General features: G+C 39.5%; 2 protein-coding genes across 2 annotated transcripts in view; one reads left to right on the forward strand and one right to left on the reverse strand.

Annotated features, from left to right (window-relative positions):
• The window catches only part of AMMECR1 (AMMECR nuclear protein 1), a 116,854-nt gene extending 101,702 nt beyond the window's left edge, over nt 1-15,152 (forward strand). Inside the window, exons 4-6 of the mRNA XM_070952077.1 lie at nt 6,465-6,555; nt 9,181-9,277; nt 10,436-15,152. Of these exons, the coding sequence (XP_070808178.1) occupies nt 6,465-6,555; nt 9,181-9,277; nt 10,436-10,550 (303 nt within the window). The 3' untranslated portion in view covers nt 10,551-15,152. The remainder of the gene's footprint in view (nt 1-6,464; nt 6,556-9,180; nt 9,278-10,435) is intronic.
• Nucleotides 15,153-19,475: 4,323 nt separating this feature from the next.
• TMEM164 (transmembrane protein 164) overlaps nt 19,476-25,087 on the reverse strand; it is a 46,826-nt gene continuing 41,214 nt past the window's right edge. Inside the window, exons 5-6 of the mRNA XM_070952076.1 lie at nt 20,363-20,463; nt 19,476-19,900 (exon numbers count right to left, since the gene is read on the reverse strand). Of these exons, the coding sequence (XP_070808177.1) occupies nt 19,694-19,900; nt 20,363-20,463 (308 nt within the window). The 3' untranslated portion in view covers nt 19,476-19,693. The remainder of the gene's footprint in view (nt 19,901-20,362; nt 20,464-25,087) is intronic.

Below are 25,087 nucleotides of genomic sequence, written 5' to 3' on the forward strand. Positions count from 1 at the left end.
GGATATAAGAAATAAAATAGATGCCACAAAACATTCATTTATAAGATGCCACGAAAGAGATGTTGCTAGATTCTTCCGGGACGTAGGTTGAATTTTTAATGGATGAAAGGCATGCCCAGATCTATCCCTTGACCCATGCCCTCCCCTTGCCCACCCCTCAGAAAAGAAGGGAGAGGTGACTAGAAGATAGAGGCAGTTTTGTGAACAAATGTCTGGAATACTTTTGTCTAATGAAAAAAACATGCAGGTGACAATTTGTTCTTGCTATAGACAGCAGTTGGGTGAATGTTGGCTTTTATTTTATAGAGAGTCCTCAATTTACGACCACAATTGAGCCCAAAATTTATGTTGCTAAGTGAGACATTTCTTAAGGGAGTTTTGCCCGTTTTACATCCTTTCTTGCCACAGTTGTTAAGTGAATCACTGCCATTATTAAATTGGTAATCTGGTTGTTAAGTGAATCTGGTTTCCCCATTGACTTCGCTTGTCAGAAGATTGCAATATGACTCCAGGACACTGCAACCACCATAAATGTGAATCAGTTGTCAAGCATACAAATGTAAATCATGTGTCCATAGGGATACTACAATGGTCATAAGTGTAAAAATGGTCAGTGCCATTGTAACTTCAAACAGTCACTAAATAAACTGTTGCAAGTCAAGGACTACCTGTACACCGGCTAGAGAAATATGGGTGACTAAGAATTACATCAACCACAATTACAACAAGCTCATATACGATTTGATTTCACAGCTTTCCCCAGCAAACTGACATTATCAGCACTCCTGCCTTTTTGAGTGATTTCTGAAAAATTGGTTTTTCGTTTTCATTACGAAGTTTCGTTATCTGGACCTGTCAAATTTCCTGAAAACCAGCTTTGATGTGACACTTCGTTGGATACTAGAAGAAGATCTTATTTTAACCTAATGATTTGTAATGCCTCCGGCCATTTTATGTTGGAAAGTGAAGTTTTTCTAGATAAGGCAACAATAGTCCCTTTCATGATCAGGAAGTGAGAGAGAGAGAGGTCGAGATGAATTTTTCCATTCCTGTCTGTATTTCCACCTACAAATAATGTGGAAATCAAAATTGTTGGTCAAATCGTAGCTGCTAAGGGAAGGGAATAGTTTGTGGCAGGACACCCTTAATCTGTTCTAGATAGATAATTATTGACAAGAGGGCATTAATAATTATTAGAATCTCTGCCTGCTGTTTTCACATTTTTGTCCCTTAAACATCTGTAAAGTCAATTATCTTACAAGAACAGCAGAGTACTTAAGTATAGGTAGTCCTCAACTTACGACCACAATTAAGGCCAAAATTTCTGTTGCTAAGCAAGACAGTTCTTAAGTGAATTTTGCCTCGTTTATAACCTTTCTTCTCACAATTGCTAAGTGAATCACTGCAAATTTTAAGTTAGTAGCATGGTTGTTAAGTGAATCTGGCTTCCGCTGACTTTGCTTGTCAGAAAGTCACAAAAGGTGATCACATGACCCAGGACACTGCAACCGTCATAAATATGAACCAGTTGCCAAGCATTTGCATTTTGGTCACATGACCGTGGGGGTGCTATGAGGGTCATAAGTGTGAAAAATGGTCATAAATACTTTTTTCAGTGTCGTAATTTTGAACAGTCACTAAATGAATTGTTGTAAGTCAAGGACTACCCATATTTCCTGAGTAATTTAAAATATTACTAATCTAAAACTGTTGGCTATTCTAGAAAAGGACGGTTTTTAACTTGCTTTCTTTTTTTTAAAAAAGCTTGTGATAGATGAACGAAAGAAAGAGAGGTTTCCACAGTTAGAAGATCATTATTCTAAAACCCTCATCTGTTAATTGCTTTGTTTCCACAAAGAAAGGATGAGTTGTAAAGAATCTGATTTCTAATAATAATCTTAGCAATTGGACAGATTCAGACAGAAGAAATCTTGCCAGTCACTTAAACAATATGGAAAGGTTGCACTCAAATTATATTCAGAAATAATGTCCCAAAGGTGCTTTATTTTAAAGGGAACTGGACTTCCTGATTTTTCTTCAAGACATTCAAACATTCAGAACTGAAGAAGCTTCTTGAATGAGAAGCAGAAAGTCTTAAAAGAAAAATCAGAAAGTCTGGTTGTCTTTAAAATAAAAGCACCTTTGTGACAACCATAATTTGCATGAATGAGAACTTCCATAGACCCTCAAAAATAATATAAATTTGAATGTGTGAGTGCGTGCGTGTGAACCTGTATGAATGAGAATTTTCATAGGCACATAAAAATAAAAGCATCTGTTTGTAAATTTAAGTGCATTTAGTTCTTTCATCTGAACCAGGGTGCTTTGCTTGGTTTGTCTGCACAAGCTAACATTGCAACCTGTTCAGGTAGCCCAAAGATAAAGCCTTTTGTTTGTATTCTTCACTTCAATGGCATCTGCATATAAACTTATGTGCAGTTAGTTTGTTTTTAAAATTCAAACCAGGAAGTATTGTGCTTTGCTTGCCTTGTTCCAGCAAGCTAAGATTACTATCTGTTGTTCGGGTAACCTTAATTAAACCTTAATTACAGTTTTGGTTTATGCAGAGTGTCAGACTGCTACTTTATGCATGTATGGATTAGCCCTGTGTCTAAATCATGTCACATGCAGTCCATACAACTGGTATTGAAATGTAGATGTTGAGTCAATTTATCTTCCTAATGATGAATATATGTGTGTCTCTTTGATGTCAGGACAAGGATCCAATTTCACTGTCTTTTAAAGTTGAAATATAACTACACAAAGCCATAGAATACAAGCAATTTTGGAAGTTTTCTGGGGAGTAAAGAACGCTTCCAAGACAGACAGACAGACAGACAGACTTCACTGACTGACAGATAGATTATTAGACAAATGATAGGCAGGTTGGTATCTAAGTAGATAGATACTATAGATCAGGGGTGTCAAACTGATGGTCTGCAGGCCGGATGCGTCACATGCAGGCCACACCCACCCCAGCTCAGCGAATGGGGAAAACGTTGCAAAATGTCATGTGACTGCAACATGACACGCGAGTTTGACACCTGTGCTGTAGATAGAGGGAGATTTGTGGAAAGAGCTGGATTATTTTCCTCTAGTAAGTAACGATACTACTGTTCTTTAATAAGACTTTCCTAATCAAGAAGGGTATGCGTATATAACATGGCTAAGCACATTTATTGTGTGTGTAACTGGATCAACATATCCAAAGCACATTTGTAAACCTTGATAGGCTCTTGATTGTCATCATCTGTAGCTTTAAGGAGATACGTGGGAGGGATTTGAGATTCCATTGAGGAATAACTGATGCTTAGAACATCTTTTAGAACTAATTTTTTTAGTCAAAAACACACTTTTATATTAAGTGGTTCATCAGGCTCAAATCTACTTAGCTTATACAGCCCCAGTCTCTTTTCATCCTGCACTTAACACAGCTGCAATACAGATGTAACTTGTTTTAGAGCTGGGTGCAAAACTCAGTCCAGCTATTTTTTTGACTTTATCAGTAACCTATTTTTAAAACAGCCCACAGGGGAAGAGAAAGGGCAAGGAAGAAAGAAACAATAGAAAAGAACCTTTGAGGTAATTTATATTTTTTTGCCAATTTGGTCTAATAGTTGAAGGATCAGGCTAGAAGCTAGGAGACTGTGAATTCTAGTCCTGCCTTGGGCATCAAGAAAGCTGGGTCTTTAGTCACAAGTCACTCTCTCTTAGCCCTAGGAAAGAGGCAATGGCAATCCACTTCTGAAAATCCTTGCCAAAGAAACTGCAGGGACAATCCAGGCCGTCACTAGAAGTCAGAAGGCACAAAGCAAAACAAATATTTATCTGCAGCTCACATGTCCTGGTAGTCAAAAACTTAAACTTATTTTCCAAAGCACCTGAGAGCAAGACAAGAAATAACATATGAAATCTTAATGAAGAGAGATCCAATCTAAAATTAAGGAGAAATTTTCTGACAGTGAGAACAATTAATCTGTAGAATGGCTTGCCTCCAGAAGTTGTGGGTGCTCCACCACTGGATGTTTTCAAGAAGAGATTGGACAGTCATTCATTCAGAATAGTATAGCATCTCCTGCTTGGGCAGAGGGTTCGACTAGGAGACCTCCAAGATCCTTTCCAACTCTGTTATTCCATAATTCTGCAGTTCACAATGGTGTGCTGATCACTTCTTGTCCAGAGACAATACATTTTGCCTCAATACCAGCATTGCATGGGGAAACTTGATGTGGATATAAGTGGCAGGCTTCGTGCTAGACCCAGCAATACGACTCAGGTCTCCAGACACCTAACCTATATTCAGAAATGAGCTTCTTGCCAGAATACTCCCCAGATATGACAAGATTGGTTTCTTTATTGCAAGAATAGAGCAACATGCACTAAAATATTTGCCGCTTTAGTGCACACACCAATCAAAGCCTATATATATGATCCGTGCTCCAGAAATAAAATTCTACGCTTTTTTTCTTCCACATTTCCAAATGGACAATTAAGTGACCAAGGCTGTGGGGTGGGAGACAGCTACATTATGACATAGTTGTTCTCTTCAGCCTGGGAATTGCAAGTTCCTGCCTCAACAGCTTTATTTCTAATAGTAACTCCACAATTATGAGACCTTGTTATACAGCTGACATATTACTGCTGGCTGTTAACAATCAGTTTCATAGTATTAATTCTCCATGCAGTCTGGTCCTCAGAAGTAGCCATCAATTTTTGCTTATTCATTCTTGTATGCCTCAAAGCCATGCATTTTGGAAGTGGAGTTCAGAACATAACTTAAATGTACTATTAACCAAGAGTCCCAGAGTTTAGAAGCCAATTGATTCTTTCCTACTCTGTAAGTGACATGAAGGTGGATATATTTTATATCTTGAATTACACCTAGGTGTTGTATTTGAATGGTGTTGAATACTCTTGAGCCTCATAATTCTGGGACATAAGCTCCAAGTAGCTGCAGAAAAGGGTTGGGGAGGGATTTTTATAAATATTTTACAGAGGGTTGGACTAGAAGACCTCCGAGGTCCCTTCCAGCCCTATGGTTCTCTGAACTTCTATGACCAGCTATCTCATCTACCAATTTATCATTCAGCATAGTTAACATAATAGTTAGCATTTGTGATCTGAGTACAAATTGGGTAATCCTCGTAAAATTTTGAGCCCAAAATTTCTGTTACTAAGTGAGACATTTGTTAAGTGAGTTTTGCTCCATTTTACAACCCTTTCTTGTCACAGTTGTTAGGTGAATGACTGTAGTTGTTAAATTAGTAACACAATTGTTAAGTGAATCTGGCTTCCCCATTGACTTTGCTTATCTAATGGTCGCAAAAGGGGATCACATGGCCCCGAGATACTGTAATTGTCACAGATACTTGCCAGTTGTCAAGCATCCAAATTTTGATCATGTGAACTTGGGGATTCTGCAGCAGTCGTAAATTTGAAAAATGGTCATAAGTCCCTTTCTTGGTGCCATTGTAACTTTGAACACTCATTAAATGAATGGTTGTATGTTGAGGACTACTTGTATAAAACTGTTTTGATGAGTATTCTGAACCAGTTTTGGAAAAGACGTGCCTTTTCTAAAGCAATTGAGAAAAAAGTTGAATTTTCATATGTAATGTTATTCTAAGTAAGAATCTTACATATGTTAGCATTATCAAACTGTAGATGCTTTGGATTTATTTTTGATCCAGAATATCTTCATATTTTTATTCCCATCTTTCTAGGCACATTTAACTTCTTTGAATCACCACCAGGCACAAGAAAAATAATATCTCATTAAAAATAAAAACAACTTGGACCTTCCTTAAAAAAGAAACCTGTAAAGCACCATTGGTCCAAAGTAATTTGTACCAGTTGTATTTGAATCTCTCAGCAATGCCTCTAAAGTAAACTCACAAAAATCTTCTCTTCCTTTCGTGCTTCATAGCCGTGTGCCTGGTGACCTAGCATTTGAATGTGTCTCTAACTGCTGGAGTAGTCAAGAAGAGCTCAGGGGGGGGGAGGGAACCCTTTCCTGAATGTCTGGATCCAATGATTTCTCCTGGCTTCTTGCAATAAAGTTAATCTTGTCATTGTGTTTGTAAGTATGCTCTAATCCTGTGACCAGCTGCTTCTCCTGAGCATTGAATTCAGCGGCTTCAGCCAGTGTGTCACATGTCATCACTTTTGACAGTGGAAACGAAGCAGATAACGTTTGCAATGGAGACTTTAGATTTGAGCTGCCATGAGTACCATAAGAGACTTTAAATGGTTCCATTCCTCTCCCAAAACATCCAGAATGAGAAATAGGTGTCTTGGTCCTGAGTTTTCCCATTCAAGGAAGCTAAACTGAGGTGCTTTTAAAGAAAATACCACCCAATCCAATAATAATCATGCAAACTCAAAGAGTTTTATATTTCTAACGATCTTTGTTTTGTTTTCTTATTTTTTTTTAATGTACTAATAAAACTGCTGGTTTCTTTCAGGTGGGTGTACATGGCATTAGAATAGAATTCATCAATGAAAAAGGATCAAAACGCACGGCCACCTACTTACCCGAGGTTGCAAAGGAGCAAGGTCATTGTTGTGCTTTATCTCATATGATCTGGTGAAGAATTTAAACATGCCTAGGAACTTATAATGCAGTTTTTGACCTTGCCCTGATGTCAGATGATGGAGCGGTCCTTTGATTGTAAGGGATGACTCTTTTAAATGCCACTTACACACTTGTAGAATGCAGATCCCTGGTTCAGAGCACTTCCCTAGATTAAAGGGATCCAGACATAGGCAGCAGTGGGACAAACAGTGGTGAGAGACAGTGGGCAAAATAATCCATCCAGATATAATGAGAGAAAACTCCAGACATCAGCTGTGCAGAAAGCTCTTTTTAAGGGCCACTGTCACCATTTATGAAAGCAGTTCAGGGCTTTGTTTTACTTTTTAAATCCTCTTACCCAACTGCTTCTGACCCAAGAGTGCTTTTTCAAGAGGCAACTGTTTTTCTTTGATGATGTTTCGCTTCTCATCCAAGAAGCTTCGTCAGTTCTGACTGAATGGTGGGAGAGCATAGAAGGATTTATATTCTTGCAGTCATCTGGTTGTTAGCACTTTGTCTGAGAGCCGTTGAGGCCACTTGGGGGTTTATCTGTGCCCTCTGGGTCACCTGAATCAGTGCAAATGAGTGTGAAATGTTGGAACTGCTGGAAGGACTGTGTTGTAGACAGGAGAGAGGTGGTATCATATGCCTCCCCCTCTGCTGACAGAGGGCTGCTCAATTTACACTCTGACCCTAGGGGCACAGATAAAACCCCACGTGGTCTCAATGACTCTCAGAGAGAGTGCCAATGACCAGATGACTGCAAGGAATATAAATCCTTCTACTCCCTCCCACTGTTGTCAAAACTGAAGAAGCTTCTCGGATGAGAAGCAAAACTTCTTCAAGGAAAAGCAAAGTCCAGTTGCCTCTTGACAAAGCATCTTTGGGACAACCATGACCTGGATGACTGTGAGTCTCCATAGACTCTCTTCTGACATGTCTTTTAGATACACCCCTAAGATAGGTTATTGAGATAATTCTCTGAAAAAAGGATATCAGACTAGTCAAAGAAATAGAATTGGCCCTATCGAGTATAATCTCGCTCATAAAATTGACTTCAGGTTTTTTGAAGTATCCCTAAGACCCCCTTGTAGGAAAGGAAAAGGACCGCCTAAATGCCAGGCCTCCAACTGAAAGCTATCGCTAGCCAACATTTTCCATGGTCACAGTTCAGAGGGTAACACTTTGTTTCAATAAGCAGTGTAAGTGCTAGTAAAATTTTCACTAGTAGGAAATTGGATTTTTAAAAAAAAAGACTAGAAATTATATATTTGTCAGGGTTTCGGTGCTGTGAAAGTGCACAGAATCTCCTGCTTATAATTTGGAAACGTTGCATGGATGTTATCGTTGATATGATATGTATGACAAAGTGCAGGTGGTCCTAGACTTATGACCACAATTGGGCCCCAAAATCTCCATTGTTAAGTGAGACAGTTGTTAAATGCGCTTTGCCCCATTTTACAACCTTTCTTGCTGCAGTTGTTAAGTTAGTAGCACGGTTGTTAAGTGAATCTGGCTTCCCCATTGACTTTGCTGATCAGAGGGTTGCGAAACGTGATCACATGACCCTGGGACACTGCAACCGATCATAAATATGAGTCAGTTGCCAAGTATCTGAATTTTGATCATGTGACCATGGAGATGCTGTGATGGTTCTAAGTGTGAAAAACGGTCATAAAACACTTTTTTCAGTGCCATTGTAACTTTGAATGGTCACTAAGCAAATTGTTGTAAATCAAGGGCTATCTGTAGTTAATCCTATTGCGTTGCCATTGCTCTCAAAACCTTTGTACAAGCAGGAACCAAGCAAGTTTGTTGGGTTGCATAGTCCTGGGGTCATCTCCTCTAATAAAACGTAAATATTTGACCTTTGCGCTGTAAAGTAGATTTCATTTCAAGTCTTTCATGTTGGCTTGTTCTAAACTATCATGATTTGGGATATTGATTGGAATATAAATAACAAAAAAGAGATAACAATTTACCTTTGATTCCGCCTTTCTGTTATTCCAGAAAAAGGGATCAAGAGATCTAAACAAAAACAAGATTTCCCAGTGAAAAACACGGTTGATTGAAAATCAGAAGGGTTCTGATAGTCCCTTTTCTGACCAACAAGTTTTATTAAAAGGCATGTTAGGCTCAAAAGAGGCTACCAAAAACCAGAACTTTTTTTTTTTTTTTTTGGCTACTGTACACTAACATGGCATTGTCCTACTAAGTCTGCAACACACAGCACTATGGATAATTAAGAATTTTAATTTAGTTTATCCTGCACACAATTCGGTCCCCAAACCTAGCCTTGGTGTGCTGTAGAACTGTTGAACACCAGGTTCCATCATCCTCAGTGAGCCCCAGGTTAGGGATTAGCCATTGTGTTACACTGCTTCTCATAATTGAACACAACACTGATAATAAGGTAACGTTTATTTAGGATTATTCCTAGTCTTATGTTGTTTTGGAATTGTTCAGCTTTAACCAGCTTACCTGTGGGAATTCCCCCTAGAAATACAAATTTCTGCACAATTTGTATTCTTTGCAATCCGTTAAACCTTTTGCAAAACTTTGAGAGCTGATTTTTCTTTGTGTGTTCTCTTCTAATGACTCCACAGGCTGGGACCATATTCAGACCATAGATTCCTTATTGAGGAAAGGAGGTTATAAGGCTCCAATCACAAACGATTTCAGGAAAACAATAAAACTGACCAGGTAAGAAGTCCTGTTCCTGGGTTTTGCTGGGGTTCTGTGCAGGATCTTAGCTGTTCCGATCCCTGCGCTCGTCTGGATGGAGAGCTCTGATGTCATTCCTGGGATCTGTTGGAGCCCCTCTCCCAGTTTAAGAGTCATGGCCCTATCACTTTGGTCTTGACTGTCCATATCCATTCCAGTTCTGGCTTCTCCATGGTGGCTCCATCCCTGTGGAGCATCATTCCTGCAAAAATAAGATTGGCCCCTCTTTGACACTAAGGCCCTGGAAAGCTGGTTTGGCCAGAGAGTCTGGGGGCCTCAAGGTGATACCAAGCCCACCAAGTAGTTGGTTTTATTGTTGGGGATGGGGTTGAGTTGTTATTAGGTTTTGTATGGGTTTTTACCTCTGTAAACCGCCCAGAGTCACCATGAGTGAGTTGGGCAACCAACATAAATTTTCTTAATAAGTAAGTAAGAGACAATGAGAGTTGAAGCCTGGACAGAAATGAGTTTTGGGAAGTTATATCTTAACCAAGTAAGTCTTCCTAGTCTTAATTCTGTTGAATTTTTCTTGTTCTTCTGGTTTTCCTTTAATGCTTAAACCAGGCATATCTAATCCGCAAGCTTTATGCGGCCCTGGACAGCTAGTCATGCAGCTCTACAAGATATAATAAAAATATTTTAAAAATCAAGGCAATTTGTTATTTATATACATTAACTATATTAAATATTTCCTATGCAGCCCAAGACAATTCCTCTTCACTCAGGGAGGCCCAGGCAAGCCAAAGGTCAGATACCTATGTCTTAAATTGAACAGAATAATGGAACAGGAAGAGACCTTGGAGTCTTCTAATTTTTCCTGCTTTAGCATAGCATTAGCAATAGCACTTAGATTTACATACTATCCCATAGTGCTTTACAGCATTCTCTGGACGGTTTACAGAGTATTACCCCCAACAATTTGGGTCCTCATTTTACCGGCCTAGGAAGGATGGAAGGCTGAGTTAATTTGAGCTAGTCAGGATCGAACTCTGGGCAGTGGGCAGAGATAGTCTGCAATACTGTATGCGAACCACTGCACCATCAAAGGCTTCAGGAGATTAAGCTTGTGCCTTTTTTCCCCTTTAACTCCCCCCCCCCTTCTCTCTTTATCCCTTTTTCTCCCCACTTTACTTTTAGGTATCGTAGTGAGAAGATGACCGTCAGCTACACAGAATACCTTGCCCACCGACAGCATCACCACTTCCAAAACGGCATCGGGCACACCCTCCCCCCCTACAACCATTATTCCTGACACTGAGCCGTATGACCAGTCTCTGGACTTTTCTGCAAACCTCTTCCCAGGAGAACCCCCTCCTTCTTGGTCTAGCTATCTCTATTACTGTACCATTTTATGATGATAATTTCCGTTGCCATGTTGACGCTTCTCTGCCTCAGGTTAAGCTCACCATGGCAACGGGTGGAAACGCTGCATCGTTACAAAGAACCCCTTCGCTCTTTTCTCTCCCTCCCAAACACTTTTTTTTAATGAGTCACTGTGGACTGACTGGGTTTTATTTCCTTTTTTTTTTGTCATGACAACATAAAAAAACCTGGTCCTTTTTTAAAAAAAAAACATTTTAAAGTTCTACTTCATTTATCACTCAATTGTATTGATCACCTTTTTCTGTGAAACTGTAGATGGAAGGAAAGAATGCAAATGTGTCAAGATAGAGAAAAACGAAATATAGTAGTCTGCTCTTAAAATCATAAAATATTGGATCCCAAGTCAGAAGCAAGATAAAGATTGCCTTGAATAGGATGAATTCTTCAGCAGTTCCCAAAATAAAACTTGTAAGAGACTACGCGAACCTCTGGTTCCTGGTCTGGTTGGCCCAGTCAAATAATAGTAATAAGCTGAATTAATTATGATGAGAAACAAATTGTAATTTTGGTTAGTACCAGGAATGTCCAACCTTGGCAACTCCCAGAATTCCCCAGCCAGCATAGACTTCAACTCCCAGTTAATCCCCAGATAATATGGGTGGCTGGGGAATTCTGGGAGTTGAAGTCCACAAGTCTTAAAATCATCAAGGTTGGACACTCCTGGTTTAGACATAATCGTAGCAAGACTTTTATTACAGACCTGGATTGAGATCCTGGTTCGAATCCTTTCAAATTGCCCATTCAAATCACTGGAACTAAAAATGGGCAGATAGTCTGTGTCTCCCTACTCCAGTTCCTAAATCTGTCTTCAGGTGGATAGTGTGATCTGCCAAGCTCTATCCTCCATCAGCAAATTGACAAACAGCACCAATCAGAGTCACTCCAAGATTCTCTTTCACTTCTCAGATATCTGTTTCTTACGGAGTCTTAATCAGGAGGAGTAGCTTGAAGAAACTGCTGTATTAGGAAGTCAGCAAATTTTGGTATTAGTGCCTTAGGGGGACACAAGTTTTGGGAAGGAAGGTAAGACAGCAGAAGCACAAGAGGAGATACCTATTCCAAATTCTAAACTTTCCAGGCAGGTGAAAAATGTTATTTGGAGAGCAGGATCCAATTCTTGTCTCCTACCTTACAAGGCTTGCCCCTGTATAAATTAGCCATTCTTGATGGCACAATTTTTGGTGCTTTTGTTGATGAAAACCAAAGTAGGTGCACTGAAACAAAGAAAGAAAGAAAAGAGAAAAAGAAAAGCCCACTGATTTTTAGAAAAATCCTAAAGGTTAGTAATTTTAAATTAAAAATCTAATAGCGGTTACTTTTTTTTATTAACCTGCAATGCAGCGCTAGAAATATTTTTGGATAGTAGACAAGTTAGCAGAATCAGAATTGTTACCATCTCGGGGTGGAAGTAGCAGAGGTAGCTCGTCCTAACCGACCTTGAATTCTAAGAAGGGCTTTCAGAGTTCTCGTTTCAGGTGGTTCCTGAACTCGTACAAACTTTAATGAAATAGATCTCAGAGCTCTATTCCACAGATCCTTCTTGGTAATTAGAAGAACATCTTGGAGGAAGCAGATACCATTTTGGCAGAAGTCCGTGTCGCGCCCCCCCCCCCACCCCCCCACATTTCATCCCATTTAGGGATGCGATCTTCATAGACATAGACTACCATAATAACCAACAGGAAACCGTATCACAGGCCCTGAAGTATTGTTGAAAGAATTGACTACGATCCCAGATGGGGAAGCGAGGAGAAAGTCTTTCCTTCGATCCACAGTATTTGAACGACTGAATATTAACTTTCTGTTTCGATGCCTTAATTTTCAAATAAGTAAAAATCCTGAAAAAAAGAAAAAAGGGCAACGGATGAGGAAAGAACCCATTGGAGCTTTGGTTTGAAGTTCTGGGGTGTCTTTCCCTAACGGGAGGGTGGAAAAAGGGGTTCATTTTTTATGTGAAAAGTATTGTCGGTTGCTGTCTAATTGCAACTTTCCCTGTTTTGCCTTGAAAGGGAAACTTGAGCACAAGTTAAAATTTCTCTGCTGCAAGCATTTGGAATATCTACCATGGCCACCCAACATACAAACACACACACACACACACACACACACACACACACACACACACAGAGCCATCTTCCTCATTACAGTTCATGCTTCTGGGTGAGCTCAATGTTAAAAGTTTTTTTTAAAGGAAAAAAAGATCTATTATATATATATTAAAAATATATGTGTGTATTTAAAGGTGCTAATCATCTTAAGCAGGTCACGTGACTGGTCATGCGGACTCTAAAATCATATCAGATTTTTTTTAGAAAAAAAATCCTCAATATATGCAGATGTTATACAGAATTTCTTACCAGTGTAATAATGATATACTGATTTAAATAAAAATAATCCTGCAGGGTTTGAAGGAAGAGGTCAGCAATACTTCCCACCGTGGCTTGGAGGAGGAACAAAAAAACAAAAACAAAGGATCATCTTGTCAGCATAATGCACAATATTTTTTTATTTTCTCTCGTTTTGAGTGTCTCCATATAGCTATTGCTTTGGGAACTTAATCAAAAACAACAGCTGTCGTTCAAAGGGTTGAACAAACTGGAAAGGTGCGCTTTAAAAAAAAAAACGAAAACCAAAAAAACCTCCAGACTCTTTTGAACCTGTTGTAAATCTATGTTTGTTTTGAGAGCTATTCCTGGAATCTTGCAAGGCTGGCGAGATGCATCAGCGATAATCTTGGACATATGGGTGGCGATCCGTGGGCTTCAGTGGCACGTGTACTTCGCTTTTCCTGGTTGCGTTTCTTGGGTCAGGGAAGGGCTGGCCATGCAACGGGACTGCTGTTCCCAACTGCAGGGCTCTCCAACCTTGGCAACTTTACGACTCGAGGACTTCAACTCCTAGGATTCCTCAACCAGCCTGGTTGAGGCTGAGGAATTCTGGCAGCTGAAGTCCGCAAGTCGTAAAGTTACCAAGGTTGGAGACGCCTGCATTACTTAATTGCCCAACCGTGCTGCCCTCCTTAGGCGTTTCCCCCAGACCCAAAGTAGCTTTTGCGGTTCCTTTTCAATCTGCAAAGCTGTGTCAGTTTCCAACCGGGGATTTTTTGGGTCACTGAGCCATAGGTTGTTGTTGTTCAGGCAGCGGTTGTGTTTTTCTTGCCTTATTTCATTCCAAAAAATAAATCAAAAAGGCGGTTTAGTTTTAGCTTTAAATGTTTTCTTTCTTACACCTGTGTGGTGAAGGACAGTTTGGGAACTAACATCCGTCTGAAGCTAAGAGAGAGGAGACGATGGGACTACTGTTCCATCCAGGAGAGATGTGGGTGCTGCAGTGTGCATTTCTATTATACCATCTTCGCGCTGGGGTTGGGCACGGACCCCGCGAGGGAGGAGGCATCCTGTGCTGATGCGCCGTCAGCTGGGAGCCCCTGGCCCACCCCCTCACCCACCCCACCCCCATTTCATATTGATGATCTCAACCTCTTGATGTGTCTTCAGCTTGTTCTGGGTTCTTGAAACTGTCTGGAGTAGCCGACATTCTTGTGTGTTGGACTGAACCAAAGACACCTCCAGCCGAGCCTCAATGCTGCTTCTTAAAATGTCTGCCTTCCGATCCTTCAAAGTCTCTGCAGGATGCAAATGGGTTAACTTTTTTTATTTTTGTACAGTTTCTAACTGATTTTTGCTAGTGATGTTAATTAAGTTTGAGGAACTGCCGCGGCTCCTCTGATGAAATTAAACTGGTGACTTTATGTTTAAATAAAATAATATAGAAACCCGACATGTGCCTCTCAGATTCTAAGGGTTTCTGGTTACACTTCTTAAGACCAGCAATGATTCTTTATATACAAAGATATGTTTTTTTCCTTGTTTCTTTTTTTATTATTACTGTTTCGGAAGGAAAGAAATAAACTTCCTTCTGCTCTGAAGCCAGTGGTCACACTGGTACATAAATGCACTGAGTTAAAAAGAAAAAAAAACTTTTGTAACAACTTATGACTGTTTTTGTATATCAAAGCTGATTCTTTCCAAAAGATTTGAATCTAGTTTCTAAGTTATTTTAGTGTTTTATATGTTAAAAGAATTAATTGTTCACCAGCATAATAACTAGTTATCTTCAATGGAAAAAGTGACATAGGTGGGCAGATGATCTACCTGGAGTAGCTCAGAAGCCCCTCCCCCTTCTTTTCCTTTGACTATTGATTACAATATTATCACAGATTACCACAAACCTCCTTCCATTAAGACTAGATTCTTATTTCCATGTTTATTTGCTATTAGTGTGAAGAAACTGTTGATTTTTTTAAAAAACGGGCATTTTATAAGTATGGCTTAAAGGTAAAAATGAGGAAAAAGCAAAAAAAAAAACTACTTTAGAAGGTAATTTGTGGATCTGTGAGATATGGCTGTGGAAAGATATTGTAGTAGTTTTAACACTATTGTTATTACCTTTTAAATCATTTACCCAATAAAATGAGGAAAAATCGCAGCTGCTTGTATTAATGGTTTCCTTGCACTTTGATACCTTTCCTTAAGTTTAAGATCTGGTTGCCTTCAACCAGAAGGGAGGATGGGATCTAGAAAAGCCCCACCCCACCCCTTAGAAGCAAGAGAGGCTTGAAATAAACTTTAGGAAAGTTTACAGGTAGTCCTTGACTTACAACAGTTCATTTAGTGACAGTTTAAAGTTACAAAAGCACTGGAAAAAAGCGACTTGGGTCAGAGATGTATCTGTATAAAAGTGGCCAGAATGAAAAGAAACTAGTTGTACATCCTGAAGGAGGTGTTGAATGAACGAAATACAGTAGACATCTTCCCAAAAGGATCGGTTCTTTGGAATGCATAGAATATTAGGTTTGTAAGGGACCTTGGAGGTCGTCTAGTCCAACCTCCTGCTCCCAGGCAGGATTTCTTATACTGAAGCAGACAGGGAAGTCTAATCTGCCCAACCATCACCATGTTGAAGTTAGAACCAAGGGATTAAATTCAAGTTACAACCATTGGTGTAAAATATTTATCTCCGTGAAACAAAACATAAGCAGGTTCTTTTTCACAAACATTTTATTTTGAGATAGAAAAAACATTTGAGACAAACTATATAGCCATAAACCCAAATACACAATTTTGTTGGAAAACGACTTTTACATTTAAAAAAAAAATGTTTTTAAAAAATATCTTAATAAAATGATCTTAGTGGGTGATTCTATTTTTTAATTCATCAAAAATGGAAATAACTCTACTTTTGATTATCCCTCAATAGCCAGAATGAGCTAAAATACTAACATTTGAAGGCTATTTGATTAGAAAACAAAAGATTGTATGGCCACGAAGATTTTTGTTTTTTTTGCCAAGCTACCAACTGAACTAAGACACTAGAAGAAAAGGACCATTTCAGATAGATGTTGCTACATCAATAAACTTCCAATTTCCAGATTTGTAAGAGCCAAACATCTTGGGTGTTTGTAACAGCGCACGTTTAAGTAAAATTACAGCAATTCAAGAAACTTCCAGCCCTGAGGCCCCACAAAAACTCCTTTGACAAGGTCCTGCTTTGAAAAATTTTAAAATATTCTTGCATCATGGAAAGTTAATGGTGGTATATATCATCCCTTTGCACAACCTCAGGTATAGATAAAACCAGTGTGAATCCGATGTACATTGAGTGTTGGTACCTTTTGGCTGTAAGAGTAGAACTCAGTTCTGAGTTTATTTTTTCCAAAGCACACTCAATTTCCATGATGAGAAAGTATCAAAACCCTGATGCAGGCCACAAAAGGAGCAGCTTCGCTGAGGTACCCGACGTTAAAAGTGCACACAAGCCAATCATCCGTTTCTGGCGGTCTTCAAAAGACAACGCCTAACTAGAATTCCAAGAAGTTTTACAGCCATAAATGGAAACCATGAGCAACCTTGGGCTCAACAATCATACAAGATGTTAAAAACACAGGAAAGCAATTCGGAAGGATTCCATACCCAGTAGACAAACCATTAGTGGAAGCCAACTAAGATTCTTACAAGACTTTATGAAAAAAGAGTAGGTGATGGGAACGGTGATGCTAAAAGGGAGAGGACCAAAGCATTCCAAGGCGCTCTCTTTGGCCTCCATGACAATCTCTGCTTGTAGCTTTTTTTTAGCCTCGTTCCAGGATGCTTTGAGCCAACCTTTCATTCAAAGAATTTAGCACAGGCCAATGAAATCTGCCAGGCATCAGTAAACAGTAACCACACAGGGTTTTTATTTTGGAGGGATGCAATCTGCAAATCCTCTCTTCAGGTTAACCGATTTATGCTATTATTATTTCCTTCCTCCAACCAATCTATAAATTAAAATGTGTATCCCTCTAACTACATTTTCCATCCCTGCATGGGAAATCCTCCCATACTTCCATTTCAAGAAGGAAATATGGCACCTTCTTCCTTGGCACTTGCACTGTTAGTGATTTACAAAGATCATGCCTGCCTGGGGCGCCACAAAGGACACTGAATTTATCTTCAAATTAAGAATGAAAGGCGATAATGCCCTGCTGCTACATTTCCCCCAGCAAAGCTCGCCAGCTTAAATTTAGAAAAAGGGACAAGGAAAATCCCAGCTCTAGAACAAACAATATTAGCTATCTTTCCTGCTGAAGGTGCTATTTTTATCAAACAGAGACTATCAACTTCTAGAGATCTGGCACCAGCAGTCCCTAATCTCTCCAGGATCTGATTGCTTCAGCCCAGAACTAAAATTCTAATTCACAGAAGTTGCAACTTGGATCAACAGCCTCCACAACTCTGTCAAATCACAGAATGAAAGAAAACACTCCCTCAAAAGAGGTTTACAAGTCCCTGGTCTATTTTTCCAGGACGCATGTAGAAGAAAACCCTTTAAGTGACTTAAAAAGAAAATTCCCAATCTATTGTGCTAGAAAGGCAGCTTTTTCATAAAATAACCGGGACTTGAACAGCAGACACAATGTTTTTGAAACAGCTATTGTATGATCTGGAAAGAAAACAAGTGGCACCTGTTTTACGAGCAAGTAGCTCTAAAAGGAAATTCAAAGTCTCCTGCGATCAAGAGGCACCCACACACTGATTACATAGTCTAGAAAAAACTTAAGATTGTGGATGATAAATATGGCACAGAATCAAAGGATAGATCCAGATTGATCATTGAGATCACAATACGAATACAAAGATCACTTTCATTGGCAGGTCCAAATAAGAAACCCGCCCTAGCTAATTCTTGGCTTTTAAAAAGAAAAAGAAAAGTCAATATTCACTATTTAAAACAGATGCGTATCTCCTTGTAAGTTTTATGGTTCTATATGGAAGGAGTCCAGGACAACTGTCACATGCACGCACACACACACACTCACACAAGCACAAAAACACTGTGGCTATGTTATTCATCTAGAAATTTCATTGCATGTACATATACCTGTTTAAATAGGCCACGTTGAAGAATAAACATCAAGATTCATCAAAGCAGCAGCAGAAGACACCTGGCTCCCCAGGACCCCACTGGGGTTTTGACATCAGGAATTTGGCCCAAGAAACAGAGAGGAAATTGCCCACTAGGCAGCATAGAAGGAACTATCTCTTCTGATAGAAAAGTAACAACTAAAGAATATTCACAGTTGAATATTTACAAAATGTCTCAACAGCTACGAATGCAAAAAAAAATAAAAATAAATAAAACCCACCACCAAGATTTATAAAGCCCTCAAGTAGAAGATTAATTCTCTGATCACGCCAAACTGCAATGAGATTCAAGTTTTGGTCAACTGGAATGAAATATTCATACTATCTTTTGAAGTACTTCGTGGTGAGCACCCACCCCACCCCATCCCATTACTTCCCACATTCAGGTGGAAAGAGCAGATAAGGTTGACCTTAAGGCAAATTTTCTCTGCTTGAGATATCAAAGGCTGCCCAGCATGGGACTTGTAAGGCAATACAACTGGAGACACTGGCGGGACGGTACAAAAGAGTAGCAGAAATCTAATTCAGAACAACTATCACAGCAACAACTCAGAAAGCTAGAGATTCTGCTTCTGAGGATTACTTTTCCCCAATTTACACCAATGCAGCTTGGCTACTTCAGTCAAACCTGAATGTGTGCTGTTTTCCCCAAGGATCTCCAGATATGTTGGTCTGCAGGGTTCTTATCTAGCACAGTCTTGCTAGATGGTGAATTGTGGATGAAGAAAGGTTATGCTTTCTTCTGGAGTGGCCTAGTAGGGGGAAGTTGATATATATGTGGATATAACATTGAATACATGTATGTACAATGTGTAATACATTTATGTAAGTATACATAGCTATGACATAAGAGTCCAACTCCAAATTGGCAAATTTTCTTGGCCAGTGCCTTTAACTGAGACAAATCTATCTCCTAAATCTTAATCCAGCAATTAAGTTGTTTTTCACCAATTAATTTAGAAGAACAATCTGGAAGGTGCCAGCAGATATGATGGCATCTGAGCAGGCTTCAGCCTAAATTTTCAGGAGTTTCAGAAGGCAGTGTTTGGCAAGTAGATTGTTATTGTTTCCCATATGTTTAACCAATTTCAACCACGCAAGAATCTTTGCATCTACACTGACAGTGAAAAAGCACCCAATACTATTCATGCTCAAAGTCTACATGAGACAAGAAGAGGTTTTGTGCTGAAGATAAAACCTAAGAGCTGCCACACAGGAGGAAAACTGACTGAAGTCATGAGCAAACGGAATAGTGCTTTCCATCAGCCAAAGTCCTTGATATGACGGACATCTGAAACTCCAAAGGTGGCAAGATCAGAAGTTGCACTCTAAGTCTACTTGTGGCTTTTTGTAAATAAGCCCATGGTTTCGCCATCCTTGCCAGTTACAGGGAATGAAGATTCAGCAGAATAGTGGGAAGATAAACCTGATGTCATAATAGAAGAAAGAAATCAAAAACAGTATAGGCAGTGTTTTTCTCCAACCCCAAATACAATGGTTCTTCTCTAGATCATCTCTTCAACAAAGAAATAAGAACCAGGATGGAGTCTCAGGATACTTTCTTAGCCGGAAATCGTAGTACATCCACACCGAGCTTAAAGAAAGGGACAGTGTTATAGAAAAGGAGAATTATGAGTTTTCCATGGAACATGGTCATGACGGACTGGTGTCCCGATGCCCAGATTCTATACCAAGGGCCATAGAAAGGATCAGAAATAGCCGGGCACAGTATGTTGTTCAAGTTCACTTCAGTGATCTAGAAGAGCAGGAGAAAGATTGATTTTTACTATCTTTCAAAACAAAATGTCTTTATACTATCCTACAATAATTTGCCCTACTTTAAGAAAAGTAGTAATGTTCCCAGTCCTTAAATATTTATTTATTTATTTATTAAATCCATATGTCACCTGTCTCACTATCCATAGTGACTATGAACCTGAAATGTGTCAGTTCTTCTTTGTCTTCTCTGGCACCTCAGTTTACACCCAAACAACACCCTCAAACAGATGTAATTCTGAAGCTTTTTAATGTACTGCAGTTTCCTCTGTTTAATCTACTTGGGTAGATGGTAAATCATTTAAAACAAGAATTCTTTTCTCTAAGCTACATCTTCTGTTTCTTTTTCTTTACTTACCTGCTCCATTGGCATATTTTTACTAAACCCACCCGTACACAAGCCAAAGAGAGATATACAATCCATATAAGTAAATTGACTTACAAGTCCCAAGATCTGTAAAAAAATGTAGTGGTAGACAAACATGAACCCAGTGGAGAGCAAGGCCCACCAAAAATTCCTGGATGGCTCAGGAGTGTAGACACCTTTTAGAAAAAGAGAAAAACAGAAAAATGTTTTCTGCTATTTCAAGATGGGCACCATTCTTTCTTTAACGAAGTTATCAATTTTCACCCTGAAAATCCAAGATTATTGCAATAGAAAACATAAGCTGGTAGAAATATCTCTGTTGTAGACCAGACTGAACACCAAAGAAGAGAACTGCAAACGTTTCAAGATACTGAGAAGACCATGGCTGGCTCCTGGCTTGAAATCCCTTACTATAGGTACTCCTCAATTTATGACCACAATTGAGCCCAAAATTTATGTTGCTAAGTAAGAAATTTGTTAAATGAGTTTTGCCCCATTTTACGACTTTTCTTGCCGCATTTGTTAAGTGATTCACGGAAGTTGTTAAATTAGTAACACAGTTGTTAAGTGAATCTGGCTTCCTCATTGACTTTGCTTGTCAGAAGGTTGCAAAAGATGATCACATGACCCCGGGACACTGCACCGCCATAAATGTGAGTCAGTTATCCAACATTCCAATGTAAATCACATGACCATGGGATGTTTCAAAAATCGTAAGTGTAAAAAATGGTCATAACTCACTTTTTTCAATGACGTTGTATCTTTGGTCACTAAGTGAACTGTTGTAATTCAAGGACTACCTGTATTTCAGCAAACCAGGACCACAGAAGTCAATGCCAGAGCAGGCAGGAAAGTTAATGGAATACACAGACTCATTCAGCCAGACTACGGTTAGTCCTCGACTCATGACCATTCATTTAGTGACCATTCAAATTTGCAACTACAGGTGGTCCTGCACTTATGATCATAACTAATCCCAACATTTATGTTGCTAAATGAGACAATTGTTAAGGGAGTTTTGCCCCAGTTTCCAACTTTGTTAACAACTAAATTGTTAAGTGAATCCCTGCAGTTATCCAGTCAGTAACACAGTTGTTAAGTGGAATCTGGCTTCCCCACTGTCTTTGCTTGTCAGAAGGTCGCAAAAGGTGATCTCAGGATATTGAAACCGTCATAAATCTGAGTCAGTTGCCAAGCACCTGAATTTTGATCATGTGACCATTAGGGATGCTGCAAGGGCCATGTGAAAAACATTCATAAGTCACTTTTTTCAGTGCTGTTGCAACTTTGAATGGTCACTAAATGAACTGTTGTAAGTCAAGGACTACCTGTATCATGAGAATCAGGAGTGTCATTTGAGACATTTGTGTAACCCTCCCCCATTATTTCAACTGATGCAGTATTTTCCTTTAGAGGTAGTCCTCAACTTACAACCACTTGTTTAGTGACCGTTCAAAGTTTGCAGCGGCACTGAAAAAACATGACTTTCACACTTTCATGCGTACAATCCCAATGGGGACTGCAGCATCCCCAGCGCTTGGCAACTGGCATGTATTTACGACAGTTGCACTTCCCAGATCATACAATCCCCATTTGTAACCTTCCTAGCTGGCTCCCGATAAGTCAATTGGGGAAGCCTGATTCACTTAACAACCTCATGATTCACTTAACTGCAGCAATTCGCTTAACTGTGGCAAAAAGGTCATAAAAGCAACAAACAGCAAAAACAGCCCTTTTCAGCTTCAGCACAGCCTGATTAGCACAAGCAGTTGCTTGTTGGTTGGATTGGCCTCCCGACCCTCAGCTGTTTCAGGCTGCAGGGATTGTCATAGCCTATTGCCACGCAGGCCTCCACTGCTTGCTGCAAGCAGGCAAATTGCTGGAAGGCAGATTTTTTTTTCTTGTGCCAAAAATGAAAATGAAATTAAAGCAGGCTGTTTGCTGCAACAAGGCAAACTAGGAGGCGGAGGCAGAGTTATTGTGAGTGTATTATGGTCTTATTTTCTTCTTTGTGTCCTTTTGTTGTAAAATTTCTGTCTAGAATCAACAATTAGCTGGAATTTAAAAAGCATTTCACTAACTTAATTAAAATGTTACCTGAAGGAAAATAAAGAGAAGGGGAAAAAAGCTTTACATCTAACAAATTGCGTGCTGAATAACTTACTGATTCTGATTACAATACCAATCTATTCAAAGAAAAAAAACTTAAAACAGTTCCAAACTGGTAAAATTTCATATTATTTCCCATATCCATGCACTAGTGTATAACTTGTTTGCCTCCCCAAAAAAGGTAAGTGTGTCCTATAGTCCAGAGCATCTTATACTCTGAAAAATACAATAAGTAGAAAGCTTGCTTAGCCCCTCTAGACATGCTCCAGAAGCATCTGGTTTGAAGGCAGGAGCTTTCAAACAATACATTGTAAAGCCAAGGGAAAAAGCCCAGACAAATTCCTGGCAACCAAGGCAGCTGGAAAAGAAATCTACATGCTTATTTTTCCAAGCGTTAATGGCCCCCATTCTGAGCTTTTGAATTTCAGCTCAGAAATGCTTTCTCTTCCCTCTTTGATGTCTCTCCAGTCAGAAATTCCTTCTCTGCATACAGTGGAAAATCACTGAATGGAGACCAGTAACTGCTCATCTGGGAAATGGGTAAAAAGGAAGAGTGGAGGGAAGAGAGACGGTTGGGAAGAGCTGAAATTACACTGTTTTCTTCCTAGCCTAACTCAACTTCTGCAGAGCTCCTCAGGAATCATTACAGCTAGCCCTTCGACTTGCAACCATTTGTTTAACAACAAAAATTGCAACAACATCGAAAAATGTGACTTATGACCAGTTCTTGCACTTACAACCACTGCAGCATCCCTAGAGTCATGTGATCAAAATTTGGGCACTTGCAAACAGGCATGCATTTACAAAAGTTGCAGCATCCCAGGGTCACATGATCACCATATATTGTCCCTCAGTTGGCTTCTGACAAGCAAAGTCAATGAGGGAAACCGAATTTATTTAACATCCACATGATTCACTAAAAGCTGCAATCATTAGCTTAACAGTGTACAACAAAAAAAATGTTGCAAAATAGAGTGAGACTCGCTTAACAACTGCCTTATTTAGCAATGGAAATTCTGGTCCCAACTGTGGTTGTAAATTGAGGGTTACCTGCAGAAAAATGGTTAGCACAATCTTCGGAGGTTAACTCCTTCTTCTAAACCAAAACTAGAGAAACTTTGCCACAGCTTAGCAGAAATCTGAATTGGGTCACATGTGTTTGGTAACTGATGGTTTATATTTAAGCTTTGCTGAGACCTTAATAGCAAATTTCAAGCTTGTAAAATAATGGGGGGGGGGGGAATCACAATTTCAAAAGACCATCCTACCATATCAGGTACTCAACAGATCTCAAAGAAATCCATGGGAGGTGGACGCGATCCAGAGTCTGAGTTCTTGGATCTTGCCACCAAGATCCTGTTTGTTTGTTTGTTTGTTTGTTTGTTTGTTTGTTTAGAAAACTTATATGGCTGAGGATTTATATTGCTCATGATAGTTATGAGAACTATGAACCACTCCACTGTTGAGAGCCTTCCCATAGATAGAACAATAGAATCATAGGGTTTGCAGACAGGAGTATAAATCCTTCCATTCCTCATCATCCAGGCAGAGCTGAAGAAGCAAAACATCTTCAAAGAAAAACCAGAAAGTCCAGCTGCCACTTGAACAAAGCACCTTCTGGACAACCATGACCTGGATGACTGAGCATCTCCATAGACGTTCTGAACAAATGGTTGTTCAGTCTCTTTTTAAAAACCTCCAGTGTTGGAGCACCCACAACTTCTGGAGGCAAGCCGTTCCACTGATTCATTGTTCTCACTGTAGGATACTGCTCCTTAGTTCTAGGTTGGATCTCTCTTTGTTAGTTGTCCTGCCTTCAGGTGATGTGGACATATATTATATTATATTAACATGTTATGCATGTTAATCCTAAATCACAACATGTTCCCCAAATAAGGTCATCAAGGCAATGTTAGTGGAGGCAACTAGGCTGTCATTCATTTTTTCTCCCTATTTCACATTTTTATCCCACTTTCGACAAACATTAACTGAAAGTGGAGTTCAGGGTTTGCAGGCCACCAGCAGAGGGTAGCAGAGAGTTGCAGGAACCTAAAGGTCTCCATAAACAGGTTTGAAAGCTCTCCTGTTCTCCTGGCCAAGAAGTGGTTGGGCAACAAATGAAGGAGTCATTATGCAAAATCAGTAGGGCCCTTTCACAAACAAGGAAACATCTACCATTTCTTGGGGGGAGGGGGAATTCATTTGTTGATGATTTTCCCTTTCTCCAGAGGGCAGACAAGAAATAATGAGTAGAAACTTGTTTAAAAGGAGATCCAACCTAAAAGTAAGAAGAAATTTCCTGGCAGTGAGGACAATTAATCTATTAATGACTTGCTTCCAGAACTTGTGGGTGCTCCATCATTGGAGGTTTTTAAGAAGAAATTGGATAGCCCTATGTCTGGATGGTATGAAGCTTCTGCCTTGAGGTTGGACTATGATTCTATGTTTTTAAACTGTGAAAAGCTTTGCTGAAGTTTTGTTGGATTGCTGAACTGAAAAATATAGCATCCTTGGTAAGAATTGAGGAACAAAATTAACATTCAGTGGCTGAAGGAGATCCTCTAGAGCAGTGGCTCTCAACCTTCCTAATGCTGCGACCCTTTACTACAGTTCCTCATGTTGTGGTGACCCCCAACCATAAAATTATTCCTAAAACCATTGAAAATATGTGTTTTTGGATGGTCTTAGGCA

This window comes from Pituophis catenifer, unplaced genomic scaffold (genome assembly GCF_029215685.1).
Source record: "Pituophis catenifer annectens isolate HBS135680 unplaced genomic scaffold, rPitCat1.0.hap2 SCAF_11, whole genome shotgun sequence".
Classification (NCBI taxonomy): domain Eukaryota; kingdom Metazoa; phylum Chordata; class Lepidosauria; order Squamata; family Colubridae; genus Pituophis; species Pituophis catenifer.